The sequence below is a fragment of the Thunnus maccoyii genome, chromosome 5, assembly GCF_910596095.1.
Source record: "Thunnus maccoyii chromosome 5, fThuMac1.1, whole genome shotgun sequence".
Lineage (NCBI taxonomy): Eukaryota > Metazoa > Chordata > Actinopteri > Scombriformes > Scombridae > Thunnus > Thunnus maccoyii.
In genome coordinates this window covers 34,446,547-34,472,343 of record NC_056537.1, presented here as the reverse complement: position 1 = coordinate 34,472,343, position 25,797 = coordinate 34,446,547, and the positions used below count along the sequence as shown (strand labels likewise).

Genomic DNA, 25,797 nt, shown 5'->3' with positions numbered 1-25,797 from the left:
TTTTCCGCCTATTATCTTTTGTCTTCCAGATGCTGTCCCGTTAGAAGCCAGAGACTTCCACAGTCACAGCAGCATCCTCAGCACCAGTCCTGGGTTTAGGAGCAAGGGTAGAGAGGCAAGGTAGGCTGAAAGTCACTAGTTTCTCTGCATGTGTTTCTAGTGATAATGACAGGAAATGTAATCTGACTGCACAAAAGAAATGATGTGAAAGAATTCATCAATAAAAGTGACCTCAGTCATTTCCTAGCTTCAAGAAGAGGTTATTTTATAATTTATCTTTACTTAATGAAATACCAAGGGAACATAAAATATAAAGTATATAAAGTTGGTTGACTAAATTAGTCTTGACTTAAGTGTAAAACCTCAACACCTGTGATGGGCTATGATGAACATATCTAGCTGACTGATATTTTGCCACTGACCTCTTCACTTTCATTGACCATAACACTCCATTTATTATTTCAAATGTATTGTTTTAGCATAGATACGTTTATTTGAAATTAATTTGAAACAGAGGATTACATGCTGAATAACTGAGTCAACACAACTGAGGACAACATTATTAGGCACATAACTTGAAAAACGTTATGTTACGTTGTCCTTGCAGTACGCTGTTTTATTAACTATTGTATAGTTTATAATGAAACATCTGTGTTGATAACATATTTTGACAGTCGGACACAAATCTCACACACACAAGAGTTACACAACATGGCAAATATATGGATAAAGAAAAGTGGAGCACTGTGTTTCAGTCTTTAAGTCCAAGTCTGCAGAGGTGAGCCCTGTGAGGAAACCTCTTGTGTGGTGTGTCCTTCATCCTGGAGTCACCTGGCAGTCAGTGGGTTATAGTGCTGCAGTGGTGGAATAAGTGATCATATCCTCTACTTAAGTAAAAGTATCAATACCACAATGTAAAAATACTTCATTACAAGTAAAAGTCCTGCATGAAAATCCTACTTAGTACCTACCACAGTATTAGCAGCTAAATTTACTTAAAGTATTGAAGTTAAGTACTTGTTTTGCAGAAAATGGGACTGTGACTGATATATTAAATAAATTTAACACAGTACATTATTGCTACAGATAAGCTGATGCATAAGCAGCGTTTCATTGCTGTAGCTGATCGATGTGAAGCTAGTTTGAACTGCTTTGTAAGGGTCACAAGATAAATCTGAGGTCTTGAGATGATAGATTGGTAGGAAAGAAGAAAAAAACTGTTCTGCTGTTCTGCTACATAAATTTAAATCAATTTTCAAAACTTTTCTTTAATCTTTACATTTTTGTGAAATATTGGAGAATTTTTTCTCTTTCAAGGGGAAATTTAGAGGGGAAATGTCTCTTTGGTGGAACTGCAGACAACTCATAGACATCTGAGACGTGACAAGGAGACACAAATCCACTGATTTTTTGAAAGGGGCCACAAGTCATAAAAAGTGGGAACCACTGCTTAACAATGCAGTATGATTTATAAACTCATCGTTATGTTATTTCATATAAAATTTTAGTCTGAAAAGTAACTAAAGCTGTCAAATAAATGTAGTGGAGTAGAAAGTACAATATTTCTGTCTAAAATGTGGTGGAGTAGAGGTATAAAGTTGATAGAAATACTAAAAATAAAAAATTGTACTTAAATACAATACTTGAGTAGATGTTACTTTCCACTATTGTAGTGCTGTTATATGTTTATCTCACACAACAAACACAGCTGCTTGTCTTCATCCTTCCATATTTTGTGCAGTAATGTCACACTATACTTCAGCATGACCTCTGCTTGTTTTCTGATGTTAGGAGTCTGACCCCTCCTCATACAGCATATCACTGGATCAATATAACATAGCCCGTCCTCTGTTTCAACACCTTCAACAGTTTCACCTTTCTTTCTATGAAGCTTGATGTTTTCCTTTCATTCTTGATCTCAGTAGTCTGTGCCTTTATTGGATTTTGCTCCTAGGGGAGAAGCCAGCCCAGGTCAGACAGAGGAAGAGCAGGATGATGATGAGGAGGCAGCAGAAGAATCTCACTGTCATACCATGATAGACAGGTTACTGGAGAGACATGGAGCCTGTGTCCCCCACCACGAACCCAAGATGTATCATGCTGCAGCCACTAAAACCAAATCTATTCCAGGGTTCAGCATCCTGGCTTTCCCTGATTTCTGGGGTCACCTCCCACCACCAGGACATGAATCCATGGCTCCACGCAGACCCAACATACAGAGGTACTCCATGCTCATTACAACATCTTACAATGTACCTGATGGCTGTGTAGGACTAATGTAGTTCATATAACATGAACATATAGATGGGTTTAAGAAAGGTCAATTGAACAGCTCTTTCATGTTAGAGGACATGGGAAGAGGCTTCTACTGCCAGGTAGCTCTGTAAGAAATCTCAGACTCTGAGCTCCCTGAAATCTTTACACTACATGTCATCTTAAAAATGTGCAGCAGTATCATGAAACAGCTCGCAACTAATCTAAGAAGAATATCTAAGAATCTATTGTATCACTACCAACAGTACTGTATGTTTATATGTCATTTGTTGTTGCTGTTCTGACTCAATATTAAATTGCAGCTGAATCAATATTCATATTGTTTAAAATGTATCTGCGTTGTTTTCGTGCACCAAGTCTCTGGAAACAGATCTTCTGGCACACTCAGAAAAAAAGAACATTTTTTATCTGGCCTTTCTGAAGGATAGATTTATGAAACTCTGTATGATAAAATACTTTGTTAAATGGTTAGCGATCTTATTTCTTATAAATTAAGTACTTATGCAACTTAATTGCATTAATATATGTTTGAGGGAACTTAATGCTGGATTATGTTTTATTTAGAATTTAGAATTTTCTTTTCAAAAATATGTGCAAAATGTTCCTGCCAACATTTTTCAATACCCAATATGTGCTTGGTACCTGACACTGGCTTTAAGTTAACAACTAAAACCATTTACTGGAGTTAAAATCAGGCAAAATAATGGCAACTGCTGGTGGGGTGGTACTGAACACTGTCAGTGAACATAACATAATGCAAAATATCTTATATGATTTGTAGGTGACTGGATGTAAAAGATGGTGGCTGCTATAATTTAGATGTTTTTATTTTCACACATGTAACAGCATAAAAACCAGATTGACAGGAGTGGTCAGGAAGCTGAGGGACCTCCATTTAAGAAAAGAAAAAGGAAAAAAAAAGAGCCTAACAAATACAACATGGTTTAGCAAAATAGAAAGAAAATTAAAGTCCAAATCAACAATCTGTGCCATGTACAGTCAGTGGTCTGTGGATGGTGACCTGTGGCTGGAAAAAGGTGTTTGCTGGCATAAATGTGCAAAGTAGGTAGATACTGTGTCATGGTCAAGTAGAGTGTATTTGATTGGACACAAGGGAATACTTTTTTTTACTCAGAGAAGAAGCATTTGATGTTATTCTTGGCATGCACTGGTTTGGTTTTTGGGTGACTTACTGTGCCCCTCCGTGGGAGGAGAAGCCCAGCAAGGATGTTGTCACTGGCAAACCAGCAGCAATCCACTGAGCCTGCATCTACACAGAGCCGAGGATCAGTCTCCCTGTCATCCTCACATCTGATCTCTCCCTCCACACACTCTTTTCTTCTTTTACTCTCCTGCTCTTCTATTATCCAACCACCTTCATTTTTTCTATTTTCTTCCCACTCATTACTGTCTTCCCACACACCTGCAGTCTTTCTCAGTCTCCCTGTCACATTCCATTATTTCCTCATCTATTCTTTTATTACACCATTTTCCCCGTCTTCAGCAGATGTGACAGCCATGATAGCCTTATTCTGTAGCTGTGTCTTCTTGAAATTGGTCTCTGTGAGTTTATTTCTTTCTTTATTTCTACTCTCATTTTTTCTGTCTTCGCTCTTTTTTATTCACATTCCTTCTTTTACCCCGCTTGTCTTTCTTGAGTGTGTTATATGTCTTTTTGTAATCATACATGGCAGCACTGAGAGCTGTACAGCTTTCTGACAGTAATGAGATCACATAAACTTTAGATGAAATAGGTGATTAAACACTAGATTGCTCTGATACATGTTTAAATGGTATATTCATTTGAACTTACATGTTTACAACAGGTAATAATCACACCTGATGCATGTAAGAGGAAATGTGCTTTGTGTATAAGTCAAACTGAATGGAATGATGATGACAGAGAGAAGAGGAGACAGGCTGAGCTGTGAGCAGAGAGAAATGTTTGTTTAAACCAGTGTCTAAAACTCTCCACACTGTTCTTTGCATTTCAATGAGGCCCTCTCCATTTCTATGCTGATTGCTGCTGATAGTGAGTACCACTGTTTTTTTTCTGGCACCAGAGTCAACTTCAACTTGTGCATTTCAGTCCCTAAGTACCAGCAGGTTGTTGTAAACAAGAAAAGATTATACATCAACATTGCATCATCATCACATTACACCTTAACCTGAATTCATTAGAAATTGCACAGATTTTATCATTTTGCTCAGATTTCACCCAAGTGCCCATGTAAACATGATAGTTTAGATGTTGTTCTTGAGGCTTTCCACCCTGTCAAGAATAGATTTCCCCGGTGAGAGGATAATATTCGTCAGAGTGGAACTATAGCAGATGCTTGTACTATTAGTTCAGGAGCACGTCCAGTGGCTGTTTATGGTGAATAAACATGCAGACAACAAAAACAGTCAAATTCAAGATGAAGCTCCTCTTGGCATTTCATCTTAAAGCACTTCAACAATGATGATGTCCCAACCATAGTAAACAGATGTCAGTATGTCCATCACTTTCCAGAGCAAGGTCATCCTGACAGCCGTTGGCCACATTCTTTCTAATTTGCTTGGATATTTATTCTCACTAGAAACTGATTTCTATGACCTCCTGACCTTTCTTTGCTGTAGCACTACTGCTACATCATATTTTCTACTTGACAAAGATTTTGAAATGAATAAATAGATTTCCATGAGTATTCATGGTCCCCAAGGGATGAATGTGCACCAGGCCTATATTTCCCCATAGACACAAGGTATATCAGAATATAATAGGCTGAATGTCATGAAATTCTTTCCATTTTGGACATTTGTCATTTCAGCAACATTCATCATGCAACTTACTGTAGATAAAGTGCAATAGGTAAAGAAACATGTGGCTGCCTTGGCTAATATGTGTCAAACTAGGCTGATACTACAGCTACACTTTCATTGCTAGTAGGACATAGTTAGAAGTTTGACTTAGAATATGCTGTTACTGCCTTACTTTCTGTGAGTTTTACCTTCTGTCTGTGTAAGAAACATGGCAGAAAAATAACAACGAGGCTAGACATTTCTGTTTGCATTAATTTGATAATGTCAGATTTTGCTGATGAGATGGCAAAACAAACATGCTTCTCTTGCACTGTACAAACATGTCTTTAGGAGAAGCTTATGGCCATGGTATTTCAAATCGAGGATATTATGAGGAATAATTGAAAACAGAAAGCTTGAATAAACTCAGACAGGAGGAAATAGTGCATTTGTTGGGGACTATTTTCAGCCGTGGATTAATCCACATTTGGTGCTCTAGTAAGTATTTCTGGCAGGGGAATGTTGTGGGAGTCAGGTGACTGGGACTGGTGGGAAAACATGATTGTTGGTAGAAGGATGCAGAAGAGCAAGGCACCTGGGGGAAGTGAGAAATGCTGAGAATGTGTCGTCCTGACAGAATGTCAGAGCAAATTACCACCATTATCATTATGAACATTTACTGAACTTTCATTTACTTTGTTTATTTTCGTTTTTATTTCACCCTCTGAAATGTGTGTGGTTATGTGTATGCATGTGTATTTTAAATCTGCATCTATGTGGTGACAAATATATGTGTGTATGTAGACAAATGTGTGTGTGTATTCGTGTGTGTGCGGTACGTACGGCACTTTTCAACGTCGCTTGTCTGAGACATTTTCTCAGCACTTTCAAGAGGCCAACAGACGCTGACATTTAAAAATGTTAAAGATGCAATTTCCCTCTGAACTTAATCTTATTATGTTGCCAGTATATTGGTGCTCCTCTAAAAAGAGAACATTTTTTGAGTCGGCAGTCCCTTAACAGAACTAATGTTAATGCCATTTTTGTTAGGGCTGCTTTGTGAGTAAATTGTCTCGGGTGTAGAATAAGATTAGGCCTAATGCAAGGGACCTTTTAAGCTCTGTCTCATTTCAAACCCAAATGTTCTCATCCAGTTGACTCTGCCTCTGTCTGCTCTGGGACTACTTTGGTTTTGTAAAATACTTTTCCAAAGTACTTACAGAACAGGCTGCTCATCATGGAGCTAAGCAGTCTTTTGTTCAAAAAGATGGTAACATCACATTTAAACTGGTCAGATTGATGTTAATGCTGTATTTGTTAATAAGTTGTGCTATGGAAATGCAGAGGGTAAACACTGAATCCCAGAGGACAGAAAGTGGCTATTGCACTGCTCTTTGAGGGCTGATATTGTTAAGCAGTTGTCAGTTTATGAAATCAAATGAGTAGCTTAATCATGCCTTTGAGTTTTGTCAACATCATGTTCATGAGGCTAGTGGTTAATTAAATGTATTTTCTTTTCATCAATTAAAGGACAATTCATATTTCAGACCTGCATATTACAACCTACTGATTTGTTCTTGTTTAGAAGACTGCCGTAACAAGAAAAATGATAGCATTTGTCATATTTTCAAATGTCTTAAATGACCTGTGTAAGTTTACTTGACAAGTACAGTGCTTTAGTTGTCTTGTGAATTACAGCTGATTACAGTGTGTCAGAAGCAAAGGCAGAAGTACTGTCATGTTGTTGTGAGAACTATGAACTCTCTCAGAGAGGTGATGGGGTGGATGGAAGGATCAGTAAAACATGTGACTTTGACATGGCAGACTGCTGTTCATTTCCCATTTCCTTCTATCACTAAATATCCGTTTCTTGTTGCAGTATTTGTCCTAACCATAAGAGAATAGTTATATGGCTTATTTTTGAAGCAGTCACACAGTATGCACTTTGGAAGGCACAAACTATTTGGGAGGCCTTGTTGTTGTTGTTGTTCAGATTTTTGGTGCAGTTTTGCACTATCCAAGCAGCCAACCATTAACATTCCTTTCATTATGTTACTTGGGGTGCCTTGGTGGTTATTAAGGGTTTTACATCCCTGGTTTGATTCTGGCTGCAGACATTTATTGCATGTTAACCCCTTCCTCTCTCCAAATTTCCTTTCATCTCTCTGCCAATATCAAAAAGGAAACCATGTACATGCGTACACAGACTTAAATGAAAGTACACAAAGTATTATCAGAAAAATGTACTTTACATAACAAAAGTAAAAGTACTCATTATGCGGCAGACTGGTCTCTGTCAGTGTTATTATATATTGAATTAATATTACTGATGTATGAACATGTAAACATCATTTTAATGTTGGATGGAGGTGAGTAACTAATTGTTTAATTTTACTGTATAACAATGTTTTCATTTTATGTGCTCATTACAGGTTTTTAAAATCAATGTATGTAGTAGTAGTAAATGTAGTGGAATACAAAGTACAATATTTTCAGTGTAGTGGTGCATTATCAGTAATAATAATGCAATTTATAATAACACTGACACAGACCAGATTTCTAAAAATTTGTGTTTTTATCTCTTGTTAACACTTGTTTAATACATGATAACGAAGATAGTAAATAAAAAGAATAATAGGGCCTTTAAATGATCATAAAATATAAAATAATAAAGGAAATTGCTTAGAAATAGTGTCTCAAAGTGTGTGACTCGAGGCTAACGTGAGAGCTAACACAACTTCTCTAAAGAAATTATCTTTTTAATTTTAACATTAGTCGACATCAACTCTTGATCGCAAAGCCATGTTATGACCTGCTGTTGACAAGTTTGTCATAGTTGATGTTGTCTCAGCAGGTCTGGCGTTGTTTGGGTTGAGCCATTGTTAGCAGTGGTGTATAGTCACCAACGAGGTTTAGTAGTTGCACAGCCCATATTGAGCTGTGGGCTGTGGGCAAGTCTTTGTGGAGGCAGCAGTGTTGAACCACTGGTGAAGAGGGGTTAAGCCTTGTTCCAGGCTGCCATCAGAGAGTCTCTGTCGGCTATACTGCAAGTTTGGGCTGTGCTGCTTTCAGCAAGCGGGCTGAGATCCAGTTTAAGTATCTCTGTCTTCTTCAAAGCAACGTATCAGTTGAGTTGAGGATTCAGGCTTTTGCTGGCTTCTTGTAATATTAGTTTAATGCTGAATAAAGTTTAATCTGACTACACTCAAATCTTTATTCTGTAAGTAACTAACTCCATATGAGTTGACGTGACTTCAAAAGCAAATACTATTTGTGGGAACACGAGACTTAATGTTACAAATAAACAAAAACAAACTGAACTTGTTTTGGTAAAAGATTAACATATGCTCATACTTTGTCGAAAAACAAAAAATTCTTAATAGGAAAGAAATAAGTGTTAATAGGAATTGTGTCTTGAGTTTCTGTGCTCATGAGTGCTCATGAGTTTCTGGAGATCAGCTCAAAGGGAAATCCCTCTCAGGTTGTCTTTATAAGTTTGGATAAAACGGACACAGTTTTAGGTGCATTTTAAACTTTTTTGCAACAAATTTCTGATGAATATTCAATGTCTTTGCTCTGGGGTACTTTTACGGTGTGGCTGCCTTTGATTTGAGATGGTAAATTCTTTTTCCACAATGGGGAATTAAATTTTTAACAGTAACAGAAAAACAGTTCAGCATTATACAATCATTTCATAAGTTAATCCTTCTAGCAATATACCAAACATTAACATTCTAGTAGTGATACACAAGTTTAATCTTTAATCTTAACTCTTAACACTTGAAATTCAATATGAAGTCCTAACCTTTCAATAGAGGGCAATATTGATAATAAAATCAAAAATTAATATCTCCCCAATATATTATAGCATAGTTATCAAAGTTAAACAATTCTTTATCATTTTTATAACCAACAACATTACAGGATTTACATAATGATCAGTTACATAATATGATTATATATGTATTATATATGTATTATATATTATTATATATAATATAAATTACAATAACAACAACAATAATAATAGAGATGACTAGTAACAATAATAGCAATAATAGCTGGAGAAGGTGTCAAGGCAGGACCACGCTATCATCACTCAGGCTCTGGAGTTTCCTGTGAGACGAGGAAGCACAAAAACTCCAGGGAAGAAGTCAAGGTAGAAACATGCATTAATTGTACATGAATGCATACAGATGGAGAGGAGGAGGAGATGAGAGGAGCTCAGTGCATCACGTGAAGTCCCCTGGCATTCTAGGCCTATGGTAGCATAACTAAGGGCAAGCCGAGCCTGGCTGGCCCTAACTATAAGCTTTATCAAAAGAGGAAAGTTTTAAGCCTACTCTTAAACATAGAGAGGGTGTCTGCCCCCCAGGGAGAATCTGGAAGATGGTTACACAGGAGAGGAGCCTGATAGTTGAAGGCTCTGCCTCCCATTGTACTTTTGGAGACTCTAGGAACCACAAGTAAGCCTGCACTCTGGGAGCACAGTGTTCTAGTGGGGTAATAGCGTACTACAAGCTCTTTAAGATATGATGGTGCCTGACCATTAAGGGCTTTGTAGGTGAGAAGGATTTTAAATTCTCTCCTTTTTGTAGTTTTTGTCAGTACATGTTCAGCTGCATTCTGGACCAGCTGGAGAGTCTTTAGAGACTTGTTAGTGCAGCCTGATAATAAGGAATTGCAAATATCCAGCCTAGAAATAACAAATGCATATATTAGTTTTTCTGCATCTTCTTGAGACAGGATGTGCCTGATTTTTGCAATATTACATAAGTGAAGAAATGTGGGAGTTGAAGGACATATCCTGACCAAAGATAACTCCCAGATTCCTTATGGTGGTGCTGGAGGCCAGGGCAATGCTATCTGGAGTAGCTATTAGGGATGCAAAGGATCACTAAACTCACGGTTCAGATCGTATCACGGATTTGAGTCATGGATTGGATCATTACTTTTGCTCATGGACTTAAAAGAAAACAACAAGATGTCCAATGTTTAATTAAAATCTTAAAATATATAAAATATTCAAACCTCAATTGTTAAATTGAATTGCATTGGGAGGCATGATACCTTCCTCCCTTAAGCATAGTAGTGAACGAAACTTCATCAAAACTTGATGATAACTTACAAATATGAACACACGTCTTGTCCTGCAGCTTAGCTTGTTGAATGAGCCACCAAACAAACATTCACCGGGGAAAAGTACACCGCTAATGTCAGTTAGCAGCTAGATAGCTAATTAACTGCTCATCTGCAGCACATGAAAAAGCGTGTAAACATATCTGCAGATGTCACTACAGACCTGTTAGATGCTGGGTTGGTCATTGCACTTCAAAATCCCTTTTAGTGATACGCTGTCTGTCCATGACTTGTACTTACAGCAGTTTGTTTACTTGGTCTCCAATGATACATTAAATTTGACAGTTAATCCGCAGTTCACATGCGTGCCGAACCGTGGGGGGGGGCGATCTGTGTGGATCATAGATCAACTACATTCTGTTACACCACTGGTAGCTATATCATTAGATAATGTGTTTCTAAGGTGTTTTGGGCCAAGCACAATAACTTGTTTTGTCTGAGTTTAGTAGCAGACAATTGCAGGTCATCCAGGTCTTTATATCCTTAAGGCATGCTCTTTAGCTGATTGGTTTCATCTGGCTTCATTGATAAATATAATTGGGTATCATCTGCATAGCGATGAAAATTTATGGAGTGTTTCTGAATAATATAACCTAAAGGAAGCATATATAAGGTGAATACTATTGGTCCAAGCATAGAACCTTGTGGGATTCCATGTCTAACTTTTGCTTGGCATGGCGTTTTCATCGTTAATGTGTACAAATTGAAATCGATCCGATAAATAGGACTTAAACCAGCTTAATACAGTTCCTTTAATGCCAATTAAATGTTCCAGTTGCTGTAATAGGATGTGATGGTCAATGGTGTCAAATGCGGCACTAAGATCTAACAATACAAGTACAGGGAGAAATCCTTTGTCCAGTGCAATTAGGAGATCATTTTTAACTTTCACCAGTTCTGTCTCTGTGCTATGATGCACTCTAAATCCTGATTGAAAATCCTCAAATAAACAGCTGTTATGTAGAAAGTCACACAACTGATTAGTGACTTCCTTCTCAAGGATCTTAGAGAGAAAGGGAAGATTAGATATAGGTATATAGTTGGCTAAAATGCCTGAATCAAGAGTAGACTTCTTAAGAAAAGAGGTTTAATAACAGCTACTTTAAAGGACTGTGGTACATAGCCCGTTACTAAAGACAGATGGATCATATCTAGTAAAGAAGTGCTAACTAAGGGTAAGACTTCCTTAAGTAGCCTAGTTGGGATGGGGTCTAAGAGACAGGTTGATGGTTTAGATGAAGAAATCATTTAAGTTAGTACAGGAAGGTCAATTGGAGAAAAACAGTCTGAATATATATCAGGTTTTACAGCTGTTTCTAAGGTTCCTGTGTTTGGGGATAAATCAATGCCTGTTGAGGGCGGGGGGTGATGACCCCAAAGGTCATTCATGCTTTTAGTTCAGGCCATAATTTAGTTGCTGGTCACCAGTTTCCTTTCAGAAGATCTCTTCAATCTCCATTTTGTCACAGTGTTTAACTTTGGTCAGCGTCATGTTGTCACACCCCACTTGGCAAAGAGGTCAGTTCGGAGGTCAAGCCATGTCTCTGTAGAATACACTCACTTCCTCAATTTGATTTGAGGTTGTTTATCCCATGAAATTACAGACAAGGCCCGAATATGTCCTATACTTTTATTAGAGTAACATGTTGAATGCTTGTAATGTTTTTGGCCCTTTGTTTCACAGTGGTGATGTTCAGTGTTATTTGCGGCTCTGCTGAAGAGCAGTTTAAGTGCTTAGGCCTACCTACCTTCATTCTTTCATGCTTTCTTTTTTCTTATTGAAACTTCTGCACCTCCCTGTACTCCTACAAAACCTCACTCTGCCCTCTCCAGCTGGTTTAAATGTCACAACAAGGTATTTAAAAAGGGTTTTAAGGTTAATTCTTTATCTTAATACTTTATCAATGTATATGACTGTCTTTATTAGGAAGAAAGTGTTTGAAGATGTCCAGCGTTTCCTAAATACTGATGACATCATCAACCAGGTAGTCTTTGACCTGGAAGACAGCAGGTAGGTAAACAACACATGGATACACAAACATAACATTTATTAAGCTATTTTACAAGATGGAGTTTACATTTATGTTAAATTTTTATTCAGATTGAATAGCATGTGAAAATTGTATTTCAATGTGTGGTTATAATATGCCACCTCTCTATCTCTTTGTCTGTTTGTTTGTTAGTCCACAGGATCCATCTGATAGGCCAGATTCCCTTAGGTTTTTCTCTAAGTTTGAAAGCGGGAACCTGAGGAAGGCTATTCAGGTCCGCAGGTATGGACACACACAGAAATACACACACAGAGAAATACACACACACACACACACACAACCACACAAAGGGCATAAGGTCAATGACGTTGAGGAGAATCTCATGTAATATTATTACTTCAAAAATAATATTTTGTGTTGTAAACACTCATGAATTAAATTAAATGAAACTTTTGAAGTATGCAGTGATAGTCAGCTTTTCTGTTTTCAAAGAAACTGGGATACAGTCATTATAGATTATGGGATAGTGCCTACACATGATGTGTATGAGGCTGGATGTTTCAAGAGTACAATAACAAAGGAAAACACAAACTACTAACATTACTGTGATTAAAATCATTGTTTGTTACATTATATCCTAACTGAGAAAATAAATTCTCTTTTCTTCTGTAGATATGAATATGACCTTATATTGAATGCAGATGCTAACTGTTCCCAGCACACCCAGTGGTTTTACTTTGAAGTCAGTAACATGGTGGCTGACGTCCCCTACCGTTTTAATGTCATCAACTGTGAGAAGAGCAACAGCCAGTTCAACTATGGTGAGAGCGGTTGTGTATGTGTGTGTGCGTGTTTTTTTTTTTAAAGTAAACATTAATGACAGCTGTTGCAAATTTTGTATACCTCATTCAAAGTCATTTTTTTATCATTTAAACAATGCAATTAATACATTATATGGGATTCAATGATGTCGGCAGATATTTGTTTTTCACATTTATATGAAACATATTAAGATAAGCCCAGACTATACACACCCAGGGCTTGAGTTTGCCCTGTAGTAACATGTTCAAACTAAATTTAAACATATTCTAATATTCACCTACTAGAACTATATCATTGGTGCAATCCAATTATACATACATACCAGTTCAAAGCATGTAAACAGAAAAGGAAAAACCCACAACTTTGGTTCCAGGGTCTGTGTTATGTCAAGAACCTTTGCTGTGTCTAACTGTATCTAGCTGGTACTGGTCACATCCAGCTCCAACTCTTTCCCCACCAGAGAGATTTCACTTCATGTACCCAAAAACAGTTTCCCTAGCCAGGGGTCAGTGCATCAGTGTAGTTGCAAGGGTCCTTATGTTGTGAATTTTGTGTGTCTTTGTGAGTTTAGAGTGTATGTACCCACATGCATGCCAACTACACAAGTATTAGAAAGGTAAAAATTTTTTCCCCTGCGAAGATACATTGTCCTGTTAAAGCTGATTAATATGGGTTGTTGGATGTCGTGTAAACTGAATTTACAGCACTGTATTTGTGTGCACCTTAAGGGTATCATGAGAATGTAGATATCGGTCATAGAAGGATAAACTGGGAGTCAGTATAGTAACATGAGCAAAAACCATAATTTGTCCCTGTAAGCCATGGATAGAGGCAGGAATGACGGGACACTTTGCAAGGAGTAATAAGCTAGTTGTGCCAAATATCATTAGCTAAACATACCAAAAAACAATATACAGCTCTTTTGTCAGAGAAAGCAGCTGGAATCAATTCATGGTATTGGTTGCCAGGTAAATAAGTGATTGAATAGGGTTTGTCATGTAGATAATACACACAAAACCAGTCCACTTAAAGGTATACTATGCAGGATTTATCCCTTGGTGTTTGTAAACACACAGCATTCAAAGTTGGCCCTTCCTCCCTGGCTCAGAGAGAGAGAGAGAGAGAGAGAAAGAGAGAGAGAGAGCAGCGGTGGTCGGGCGAGCTAGAGAGTGAATCAAGTGAGAGTGAGTTAATAAGATTGTGAATCAGAGAAATAAAAGGTTATTTTCTGAGACTTTCACAGCAGTTATGTCCTAAAGCACAAATAAACATGCTCACACCTCCGCTCACCTCTGCACAACCCGACGGGAAGGTGCCACTTGCTGGATTTTGTGTGAATGCATAGCTTCTTCCTGTCCACTATGGCCTCTCTGCTCTGCATGTGTGTAGCTCAGCCCTGCCCTCGGTCAAGCAGACACAGACATACAGCTCTTTATACATCCATGACACTGGAACAGAAAGCAGAGCGGAGCAGAGGAGAGAGACAGAGACAGCGATGTACCCTAGTCGCCTAGTCCCAACCTCACACCCTGTGTGATGTTATTGGCTGGGGGCTTCACACCTGCTGCCTAAAGACTGACGCCCAGAGATATCCCGAACACAGCAAAATAATAACACAATAAGAAAATACAGGCAGGGGGCAGGGTCTTAGCAGATACATACACTGCCACACACTTCTGGCGGGTCATAAGTGATGATTGAATGGGATTACTTTTGAATGAGTCTATACATTGTTTTTTTTTAGGAAAATCCTGCATAGTATACCTTTAAGCCTACATCAAACTATGTTTAAAATCTATTTGACAAAGCAGTATGAAACTCATGGGTGCATTTTGTATTATCATGCTTTAAAAGTCATGTAAAAGTCAGTAATGAAAGAAATACAGCCTTTTTTTGTAAAAAATGCAATCATGCCTCTGATGATGATATGTAATCATGGGACAGGAAGCCGATAAGATATCATCACTGCCATTTTCTCAAGAAACTAAATATGTTATGCTTTTTTAATTTTACTAATACTAAACTCATCCACAAATGCCTGTATAGGCAGGCTCTTTAAACGCTACATGGTTTGAGCCTCTCAGGGTTTCTGGCTCAGTAGCTTGGGGTATTACTGTGGGGAACTCTGACGTAAATCTCTCTTAGGACAGATGTCTTTTTCTGTCAGGTGGATCCATATGTGAAACTACGGAATCCTTTAAAACTCAAGTTGAATCAGTTTTTAGTGATCTGACATGCAGTCATATATGATTTTGAGCTTGTCATTGACTTTTATGGCCATGTTATTGTATTATTGTTTGTGTTGTTTTGTGTGTATTTTTGTTGAGTTTTGTGCATTTGTATAAAAGCCCATCTAGGGACAGGCATTGCAAACTAGCTTACAAATACTGTGTTATGTGGCATTAGTCCTTGCTATACACTTCTCCTTTTAGAAATAAATAATGAATAAATTTCTGATCAGACCAGAGAGAACACACACTGCTGCAGGTAAAACTACAGACCTAACAAAGACACCACGTCTGTTCCATGTGGCTGACTGTGTGTGTGTGTGTGTATGTGCAGGAATGCAGCCGGTGCTGTACTCAGTAAGGGAAGCTCTGGAAGGTAGACCACACTGGGTCAGGACCGGAGCTGAAATTTGTTATTTCAGGTATGAATGAAGCGCAATAATATTGATTCATCTACAGATACACTAAAACCTCAAGGAAAGAGAGCTCAATGACAAAGAGCTTTCAGAGTCTGAATGACAATTTAAGTGCAATGCAAAAATGATGCACCTTTTATCAGCACATAACATAACTTATAGTCTGTTATTGCTTCTATTTTCTCCTCCAGAAACCATTTTTGTCCAGCTCGTGGCAGACGGAGAACAACCTTTTATACTCTGACCTTTACCATCACTTTCAAACACAATGAGGATGTCTGCTACCTGGCTTACCATTATCCCTACACATACTCTGCTCTGAAGGTACTGATACATTCATCTGTCTGACTGAATTTGCAAATACCTCCAGTTTTTACACTTAACACATTCTTTTCTCTTGCCTGCCTAATGAAGCATTCAAATTACACAAACCTCCTAGTTTCTATACATTAACTTGTAAATTATATAAACAACAAATGTGCAGTGGGGGAATAAAAGACATTCTTGGCCCCTGTTTTTCTTCTGTGTCCCTCTGAAATGTACATGTGTAGCCTTTTGAATATTAATGTTGTCACTCAACACACAAATAGTTTGGTGGTATTTCTGGTGAAGGTAGTTTGTCCAGCTGCTGCTCTGCAGCCCCTGCTGCAACTAATTCAAACTAACAATATGCAGACTGTAAACTCCAATAATACCTGTCATATAACTGGAGTGAAGTTCACATCCTTACTATGCACCAGGCTAGTTTTTAAATGGCATGCATCTATAACATGGTACTAAAATGTCACTTGTGTGTCTGTAGATTCTATAGAATCATGGACCTGATTTGGGTCTGAGAAGATGTGGCCTGTATCACAAAGCGAGCTCCAAACACAGTTTCCTTTCCTTTTTTCTTTTTTTTTTTTTGGCTGTCACCTGATGAGATCTTAAGCTGAAGGGATAAATAACAATGTAAAAGCATCAACACTGAATCAATCTCTGTCAGTATTCCTGTAAGAAATGAAAGAAGCTCACTCACTTACTTAACTACAGTTAAAAGGCAAACACAATTGTTATTCATTATGCTATAATCCGATTAAGCTCTGCTTTAATCCACACTGGGAACATGATTGTGTAAAAATGTTTCTTTTGTGTGCACCATAATAGAGAGCAATGTGATTTTTCTGATCTATAAAATATTTATTGCTCTTTATTACTTGTCACTTTATTGAAACTCTCATTCCCATATAAGAATAAGAATAAGAATAAAAATAAGAATAAGAATGATAATAATAATGCATTTAATTTGTACCACACTTTTCATTCGTGGTGAATCTCAAAGTGCTACAACATTGAAAACATACAAGACACAACAGAAAATAGAAAATAATAAGAGTTAAGGTGAATAATATAATAAATATGTATATGTACATATGTATATGTAAAATATATGAATGATTACTCAGTTTTTCCATTGATCTGATTGGTCATTAGTTGGGCTGTTGGCAGTATTGATCTGATCCTCTGTCTAGAGCAGGTTAGTCATGCAGCAGGTTACCATGGTGATCTACCAGCTCCATGATACCAGAAAACCTAACTTAAGTCCAAAGATAACTGGCTCACACACTAATCTCACTTTGTTATACAGGCCCTAGATGTTAGCCTGAGCCTTCTTTTCATCTTCATTCTGCAGGTTAAAGTTAATGGATTGCTGTCCCTGTCCACATAGATGTAGCTTACCTCAAAAGTTGCTCTTTAATTATTTAAATAATTTGTATGCACATATCTCCTCCTGCCAACTTTCAGACAAACATGCAGGTATGGAAATGTAATCAGGAAATCAGTGTACTGGTCATGGGACATTAATTATAATACTGATTTCCTGTAGCCAATATGGTCATTTTGATTTGATTTTGTAGTTTTGCTGCCACATAACAGTAAACATTAAGAGGTGACCACAAAGCCAACAAGTCACTCCTGCATGGGACCAGATGAATGAAAATGTGTATATTAAAGAATAAATGTTGTCTGCCTTCCACTGCAACAGTGATCAGAGAAAATCTTTTCTGGATCATTTCATGTAAAAAAAGATTATTGTTTATGTAGGATGAAAAAGTGCACTGAATACACCATATGGATCAGAGACCAAAGACTGAAGACAGAAATATAATAATGTCTAGGAGGTTAAAGTGATGACTCGCAGGTTCAATTCAAGGTTGTTTTCATCCACATTAGATGAACAGTGTAGGAATAATTTTTCATGCATAGCACTCCAATCCTAGGGGACAGGAGTTGTCTGGACATCAGCAGACTGTAGGTGTGATCCCTGCTGATGCTGCCGGCTCTGTATTACAGATGCCATTTTCACCTCTCACTTGTTTCAGACTTTTGTTGCCTTCATTCTGACCTTCAGAATAACTGAACATTCTGTTTGAAATATTAATATGTAAAGGATAATTGCTCTGCTGCATTGTCCTAAAACTGGGGGACTGTATAGTATCTCAGCTGCCCCCCACCAAAGATACTTCAGAGTCAGCAAGCTTAATAAATTATTATTAAATATTTGAACATATGAAATAGTTTTTACTTTTTAAGCATTTTGATATTACTACAGATGAAGTTCTACTGGAAGAAATGAACTGCATAAATGAATCTCTCATAGTATACTGTTTCTCCAAGCCTGCAATACACACTAGTTCAACACTAGTTCCTCCTGATCTGCCTCCATCCAATACAAGTAAATGGATGTAAAATATATGCAGATGACAGCGTCCTAAAACCAATTAAACAATGGGATTCATGAGTGATTGGCTGAGTGGCCAATCAAAAGCCCAGAAGAGGAAATCTGTAACATATTGTATTTCTCATGCTGTCAACATGTTGATTGAGACATTTAGCCTCTTTATTTCTCAGTGGAGGAAATACTGTATTACATCAGGTCTAATATTTGTGTTACCAGATGAGGGGGACACATTGCGGTAGTCTGAGTTCTGACTTTACTCAACTTCTTTCTGAACATCTAGGCCCATAGGACACAAAAGCTACATGCAGCCATTAGCACAGTATTAGCCATGCTAGCTTCACTGGTAGAGTGCAGCAGATGGCGACATGACACGACAAAAAAGGAGTAGTCAATAGCAAAATGGCACATAGGGCCCTAATTTAACAATCTAAAGTGCACGGTCTAAGGCACATGGCGCAAGTGCATTTAGGGTGTGTCTAAATCCACTTTTGCTAGTTTAACGGCGGAAAAAGTGGTTGAAGCGCCAGGCGCATGGTTCAAAGGGGTTGTCCATAGTCTCCTTATTAATCATGGGTGTGTTTTTGGGCGTAACATGAAATAAACCAATCAGAGTGTCATCTCCCTTTAAAAGCCAGGTATTCTTGTAGCTTGGCGGATTGCTATTATAATGGCGCATTTGCCAAGTAGTAAGTAGGAATCTCATTTATTTCCTCATGTGTTCCTCAGGTCCTCATGTTTTAATGTAGCAGGAAAGTCGATCTGTGTCTGATCCGTTGTTGTCCATCTGTTTAAATACCTACGTATATTGCCATGATTTGGTCAAATAATTAGACAATTTTATCCGTCGTTACTGCGATTAGTTCATTCTGATAAATATTATGACTAAGCATCATGACGTATTTTTTAAATTATGTTGATGTACACAATAATAATTGTTCACACTGTAATCCTTTTATTTGTCATCTTTTAAATGTCTGCTGTGCGTCCTGTGTGTGTAACAAGCAGAGTGTATGTTGTGCACCCACCTGTGTAGCCGCATATTACTGTCTTGATAATGCGCTCTTAAAATAACAGTGAAACACTGCGCCACTGACTTCAGACCAGGGTTTTGTTGGTCAATAGCGCAATCACTCTCTGCTGCCTCAAGATAGCAATGCGCCAACAATGCGCCTGACCACACCTCATAAGACTAACTCGCCCATGGGCACTCAGACAGGCACAAATGCATGTGCTATTTAAACAACGTGGGCGCTGGACGAGAAAATGACAACTGTGTTGATCTTAAACTAGCAAACCGCTTTGCGCCAGGTATAAAATAGGGTCCAAAGGCTTCACTGTAGGCTGTTGGCACTTTTATATGGACTATTTGCATCAGTGCAACTATCACAGAAGCAGGAGGCCTTTAAGTATTAAGCAGAAAAGCAGAATATGATAACCAAGACTTTTTGTTGTTGTTGTTTTCCAGAGAATCCTTCTTATTGGTGAGAAATAAGACAGTTAAGTAGCCAAGCTTAACTGTTGGATGAAGTGTATTTACTTTTCTGAATAAATAAATTAATTAAATTGTTGAGAAAACAGTTTCCTTTAGTGCACCAAGCAAGACAGCAATGCAAGTGTGAAAGCAGAAACCCTCAGTGCCTGTAGCCCCACACTGGTAAATAATCACCAGCCACTGCTGCAGTGTTCCAAACTGTCCATTACAGATGTGACTATCCCCAAACACATGAAATTCAGCTCTCAGTCATCATAGTTTCATTTTAAATCAGATGTCTTTGGGAACAGAGACTAAACTAAAGAAAACATGGTGGATATTACATCTTGATAATTGAGCTTTAAAGCATCTATGCATATATACATCAGAACCTACACATGTACTCATATACACTCTTGTATACATATTGTGTCTGTCAGGCTCATCTGAATGTGCTGCAGAAATCAGTGGATCCTGCCAAGGTGTTTTTCCGGCAGCAGATTCTTTGTTGCTCTTTGGCTGGAAACTCGTGTCCAGTGGTCACCATCACTGCCTGTCCTGCCAGCAGGGGCTGGAAAGATCTGCACCAGCTGCGTGAGTACCAGTGTTACTTATGACAACTGATACTGATTCAGTTTCAGTCTTTTGTAAAAATGTATTAGTTTTTCAGTATTTAGTCTGGCTGTCATCTGTGACATTTTATTCTCATTTTCATTTCTCACCGTTGCCATCTTTGTTGTGTACATTTACCATGGTTATAAGAAGTGTTGTCCATGTGATTGCGCTCTGCAGTAACACAGCAGACTGACTCTCCTCTGTGTTTGAACAGAACATTCCTTAGCATTAGCATTAGCACAGCTACCTATGCCCTCCACTGCAGAGCAGCTGATCATTCACTAACCTGTTCACTAAAATCCTGTTACTGTCTGGGTTCAGCTTCAGAGGAGAAGCTCAAACGTGGGATAATGTAGTGATATTTCTTTAGAGAACATGTAGAGGAAGATTTAGATGGTTGACTGCCAATATTAATTCTAGAACTGACTCATTCCTTCTGATAGCAACAGGAGAGATAGCCAACTGAAAGTAAGATTAACTTGATAATGTTACATTAGCTTAGCTTTTTATGAATGTGGCCATGTTGCCAGTTTGTGAGCTGTTTTGTTGTTGCTTCTTGTCTAATTCTCATAAGATAAAAATAAATCCCATAAATCTGTTTCTTCCAAGAAGTTCTAATGTCAGATATAATTACTGATAAAGGCAGAACGTTACTGAATGCAAGATGCTTCTTATTACAGTTTTTTACAATTGATTACATGCATGGTTCAATACATCTTCAAAACTCTCAACTTTACCAACACACTGCTGGGAATAGCAGTTCATTTTACACACAACAGCAAATCCTTCCAGCAGACTCAAATACAACAACTCACTGTCATTCAGAACACACTGAGATTAAAGAAAAAAACACTAACAATTGAAGTTGTAAATGACTTTGTGATCTCTATTTTTTTAATATTCTATTGTGTATATGTTGTTTTTTCCTGGTTGTTAGTGTCAGAAATGTGAATACTGTGTGAGTACAGTCAGATGTGTAGCTCTCTATAGAACGTACTACAGTATATCTACAGGAACGAGTCATAGAAATGCAGCAGGAAAGCTTTCAGTGGGCTTTATTTCTAACACCAACGTCTTGTTTTTTGCTTTGAGTTTGGAAGTGAGGATGTAAACGTGTAAAATTTGCTGCAGATCCACAGGGCCCTATCTTACACCGGTGCAAAGCGGCGCCAAGCGCCAAACTAGCACAGTCTTTGCTAGTTTAAGACAGACGCAGTTGTCATTTTCCCATCCAGCACCCACATTGTGTAAATAGCAAATGCACTTGCTCCCTTCTGAGCGCCCATGAGCATGTTGGTCTTAAAATGAGATGTGGTTAGGCACATTGTTGGTGCATTGCTATCTTGAGGCAGTGGAAAGCAATTGCACGATTGACCAACAAAAACCTGGTCTGAAGTCACTGGCACAGTGTTTCACTGTTATTTTAAGGGTGCATTATCAAGACAGTAATATGCAGCTACATAGGCGGGTGCACAACACGTGTACACTCTGCTTTTTACACATACAGGACGTGCGGCAGCGCACAGACATGCAAAAGATGACAAATAAAAGGATTACAGTGTGAACGATTATTATTGTGTACATCAACATATTTTTAAAAATACATGGCGGCTGTGGCTCAGGAGGTAGAGCGGGTCGTCCACTAATCAGAAGATCAGCGGTTCGATTCCCGGCTCCTCCAGTCTACATGTCGATGTGTCCCTGGGCAAGATACTTAACCCCAAATTGCTCCTGATGGCTGTTTCATCTGTGTTTGAATGTGTGTGAATGATTAGATTTCCTCCAATGGTCAGATTGGGACCTTGCATGGTAGCCCCTGTACCCATTCAGTGTGTGAATGGGTGAATGTGATTCATAGTGTAAAAAGCACTTTGAGTGGTTGGAAGACTAGAAAGGAGCTATACAAGTACAGTCCATTTACATGTTATAATATTTATCAGAATTAACTAATCGCAGTAATGACTAGATTAAATTGTTTAATTATTTGACCAAATTGTGACAATACATGTAGGTATTTAAACAAGTGGACAACAAAGGATCAGACACAGATCGACTTTCTTGCTACATTAATACATGATGACATGAGGAACACATGAAGAAATAAATGAGGTGAAAACTATTATTAAACAAAGGAAATAAATCTGCACATCTTCTAGCTGCTGCCAGCAGCAGGATCAGAACCTTGGAGAGCTGATCAAGTCCTGATAACTGTGTTAATGATTCTTTACACGATTAAAATTAATGATTTAATTTTCAAACAATATTTAACAAATATTGAAATATAGAAATAATATAGAGTACAGTGATCAGGTTTCCATACTTTCAGCAATTAAAACCCCGCTGATTTGACCTGTTACTCCACGACTGAACAAAACGATTTTAAAGAAACCAAAGCTGTCATTAAAAAAAATAAACCTTTCAAAAAACAAACGGAAATACATTTGCAACAAATTAATGAACAGGATCTTAAACTGGTGGTCTGGGGCCACGGGAGGGTCCGTGTGTTTGTTATGGATTGTGCACTTTCACTTTGCCCACGAGCAGATCCGTTTCCTCTGCAGAAAAGCATTCCTTCTTTCTAAAGTATTCACAACATTTGAAGGCTGTAGTCACTGAATGCTTTCTGTGTGAAAACAATGCAAATGTGTCACAGTTTGCTCCATAATTGCTACTGTTGTGTCGACTGTGTGAAGAGTTTTGAAGATGTGGACTCAGAATTGAACCAAGTTACCAGTCATAAATAACTGTAACGGTAGTGCAACAGGTCAAACAGCTAAATCAACTACTGGAGGAAACAGTTTTCCTACTCAGGAGCTACAGTGTGTGATTCCACAGATGCTGCAGCCCCTTCAGTCAGTCTTTACATTAAAACAATAATGATTCAGTTGTCTATTCATCTGTCTTTTACATTACTATTAGATTTTTATCGACTGACGAAAAATGTAAAACATTTTATTACAGTTTTCAAAGGTTACTTTGTATTTAGTTTTATCTTGTTCTTGTTTTGAAAAAAGCTCATCAATAAATAACTTTCATCGATTTTCATTGGTGAAATTTAAACTGGTGAATGAGTGTGTGTGTGTGTGTGTGTGTGTGTGTGTCTGTGTGTGTGTGTGTGTGATGAGCTGAGACGAGGGGTCAGAGTGCTGTAGCTTATATAACCAAGGAAGCATCTGTTTGATAGCAAGTTAATGGAATGTGTGTGTGTGTGTGTGTGTATGTGTTGGTGTGTGTGTTCAGAATATATAGCTGTGTGTATGCTCACACAAACACACTGTGCAGAGCATGCAGGTGTGTGTGCGTGTGTGTGTGCAGACAAAAGGAAACAAACAGCCAGCCCTCCATCCTGACAGAGACAGATATCCCATACTTTGTTTATTTTTCAGTGCTTAATTGAAACTCAGTGATCCTTAGCAGTTGGAAATATAAAGAAATAATTTGTTTAGGAGAAAAGCGTATGAGATTCATCATAGCATATCCACATTAGCATAATATTATACCCTACCACTGTAGTTTCTATTACACACTGGGCATTTGCACATAGAAATTATGCCATTTCATCTTGTCATTTGCCTGCAAATTCTTTAACACTGTCAGCATTTCAGGAATTGAAAATAACTGGTTGATTTCACCATTGATACTCATGCATTTTAATATGAAACAATCTAATTGGAATGTTTAAATATGAGCCTTTGCTCTGATTCAACTTCTCAGAGGAAGCAGATATGTTCACATGAACAGGTGTGTTTCCTCAGATTAATCCGTTTTTATGAAACTTATTGATTTGGTTTGTTAACATGAATCAGTCAGTTCATAGAATATTGACTGAACAGCTTACTCTAATCGAACTCTAATCATACATTAATACTTGTAGGTAGTGTCGTGAGAGTAACCTGAAAAATACAAATATCTGTGCATTGCAATACAATACAAATGGAACTACAATAATCACCAGTTACCTTACTTATCAATGTCCAGTTTGGTTGATACTATTTTAGTTCACTGTGTTTTGCCTCAGTTAAATAGTAATTTTTGAGAATGTACTGTGTTGTTGAAGTCGTGGTCTCTATTTCATCCACCTCACAACTTCACAAACTACAGTTATAAAAACAACATAGAATCTCATCTGACACAGTATAAATAACAATCCTAACATTACAAAATGATACAAATATATTATTATGATTATATAACATTGTATAGGGATTTCATGGCAAATTTAAGAAAAAACTGGAGGGTGTGATCACCTATACTGTGTTTTAATGCAGCACAAGTGTGAAATTTCATCACTGCTCATAGATACTAATAATGTTAACCTGCAGTCATTACCATGCTGGTGTGCTGCAGATAAGGTCATGAAAAAAATGAACAAAAACACAAGTACCTGACAGCACCTGTGCTTTGAGATCAGCTATATTGACAGTTAAAATGAGTGATCACAGAGGAAGTTATAGGCAACAAAGGTTGTCATATTCAGTTACAGTCACAAAGCATCTGTAACCATCTAAACTAGCTGTAAACATGTGTTCAACATGCTTGTAAAACCCGAAAAATGTTGCAGAACATCTCTGAACTATATTAGAAATGTGGTTCCTGAAGAACAGAGGCTCCGCTTGTGAAACATTTCTAGTGGACATTAAAACAGAAGCTGAGCTGCAAGGGCAGCCTGGGTTGCAGAATTGCGACGCAGCCACATCTTTTAGTCATGCTTTTGATGGAACAGATATCTCTGTTGTGAATTCTTAAGTATTAGAACTTAGAATCACCAAAAAATTCTACAGGCGTATAGTTGTGATGGGTTCAGGCTGTGGCTCATCCAGTGCATTTAGTATCTGCTAACCCTGGTGCAGAGGCAGAAGAAGTTCTCAGATTCTTTACTTCAGTAAAAGTACCAATACGTCAATATAAAAATGTTCGATTACAAGTAAAAGTCCTGCATGAAAAGTCCTACTACAGTAAAAGTAAAGTATTATGAACTTGATGTAGTTAAAGTATTGCAGTAAAAGTAGTGGTTTGGTCCTTCTGACTGATATATTATTACATATGACATCATTAGATTATTAATAGTGAAGCATCAGTGTTAGAGCAGCATGTTACTGTTGTAGCTGCTGGAGGTGGAGCTAGTTTACACTACTTTATATACAGTTAGCTAGTTTAGTCCAGACTTTATCCTGCAGAGTATATCCTATTGAATGAAAAACTCCTTGTAACCTTGCATTTCAGTGAAAACTATGTTTTGATTTCATAAACTCATACTGACATATGTGAAACCGTTAATTTCCCCTTCGTGTTAAAAATAGTTTGTGATGATGCCTAAACTATGAGTTCTGCTCTTTAT

General features: G+C 37.8%; 1 protein-coding gene across 1 annotated transcript in view; it reads left to right on the top strand.

Annotated features, from left to right (window-relative positions):
- The window catches only part of LOC121897583 (cytosolic carboxypeptidase 4), a 168,968-nt gene that overhangs the window by 78,947 nt on the left and 64,224 nt on the right, over nt 1–25,797 (top strand). Inside the window, exons 12-19 of the mRNA XM_042412155.1 lie at nt 30–120; nt 1,955–2,221; nt 12,122–12,205; nt 12,378–12,467; nt 12,858–13,006; nt 15,570–15,657; nt 15,843–15,975; nt 20,285–20,438. Of these exons, the coding sequence (XP_042268089.1) occupies nt 30–120; nt 1,955–2,221; nt 12,122–12,205; nt 12,378–12,467; nt 12,858–13,006; nt 15,570–15,657; nt 15,843–15,975; nt 20,285–20,438 (1,056 nt within the window). The remainder of the gene's footprint in view (nt 1–29; nt 121–1,954; nt 2,222–12,121; nt 12,206–12,377; nt 12,468–12,857; nt 13,007–15,569; nt 15,658–15,842; nt 15,976–20,284; nt 20,439–25,797) is intronic.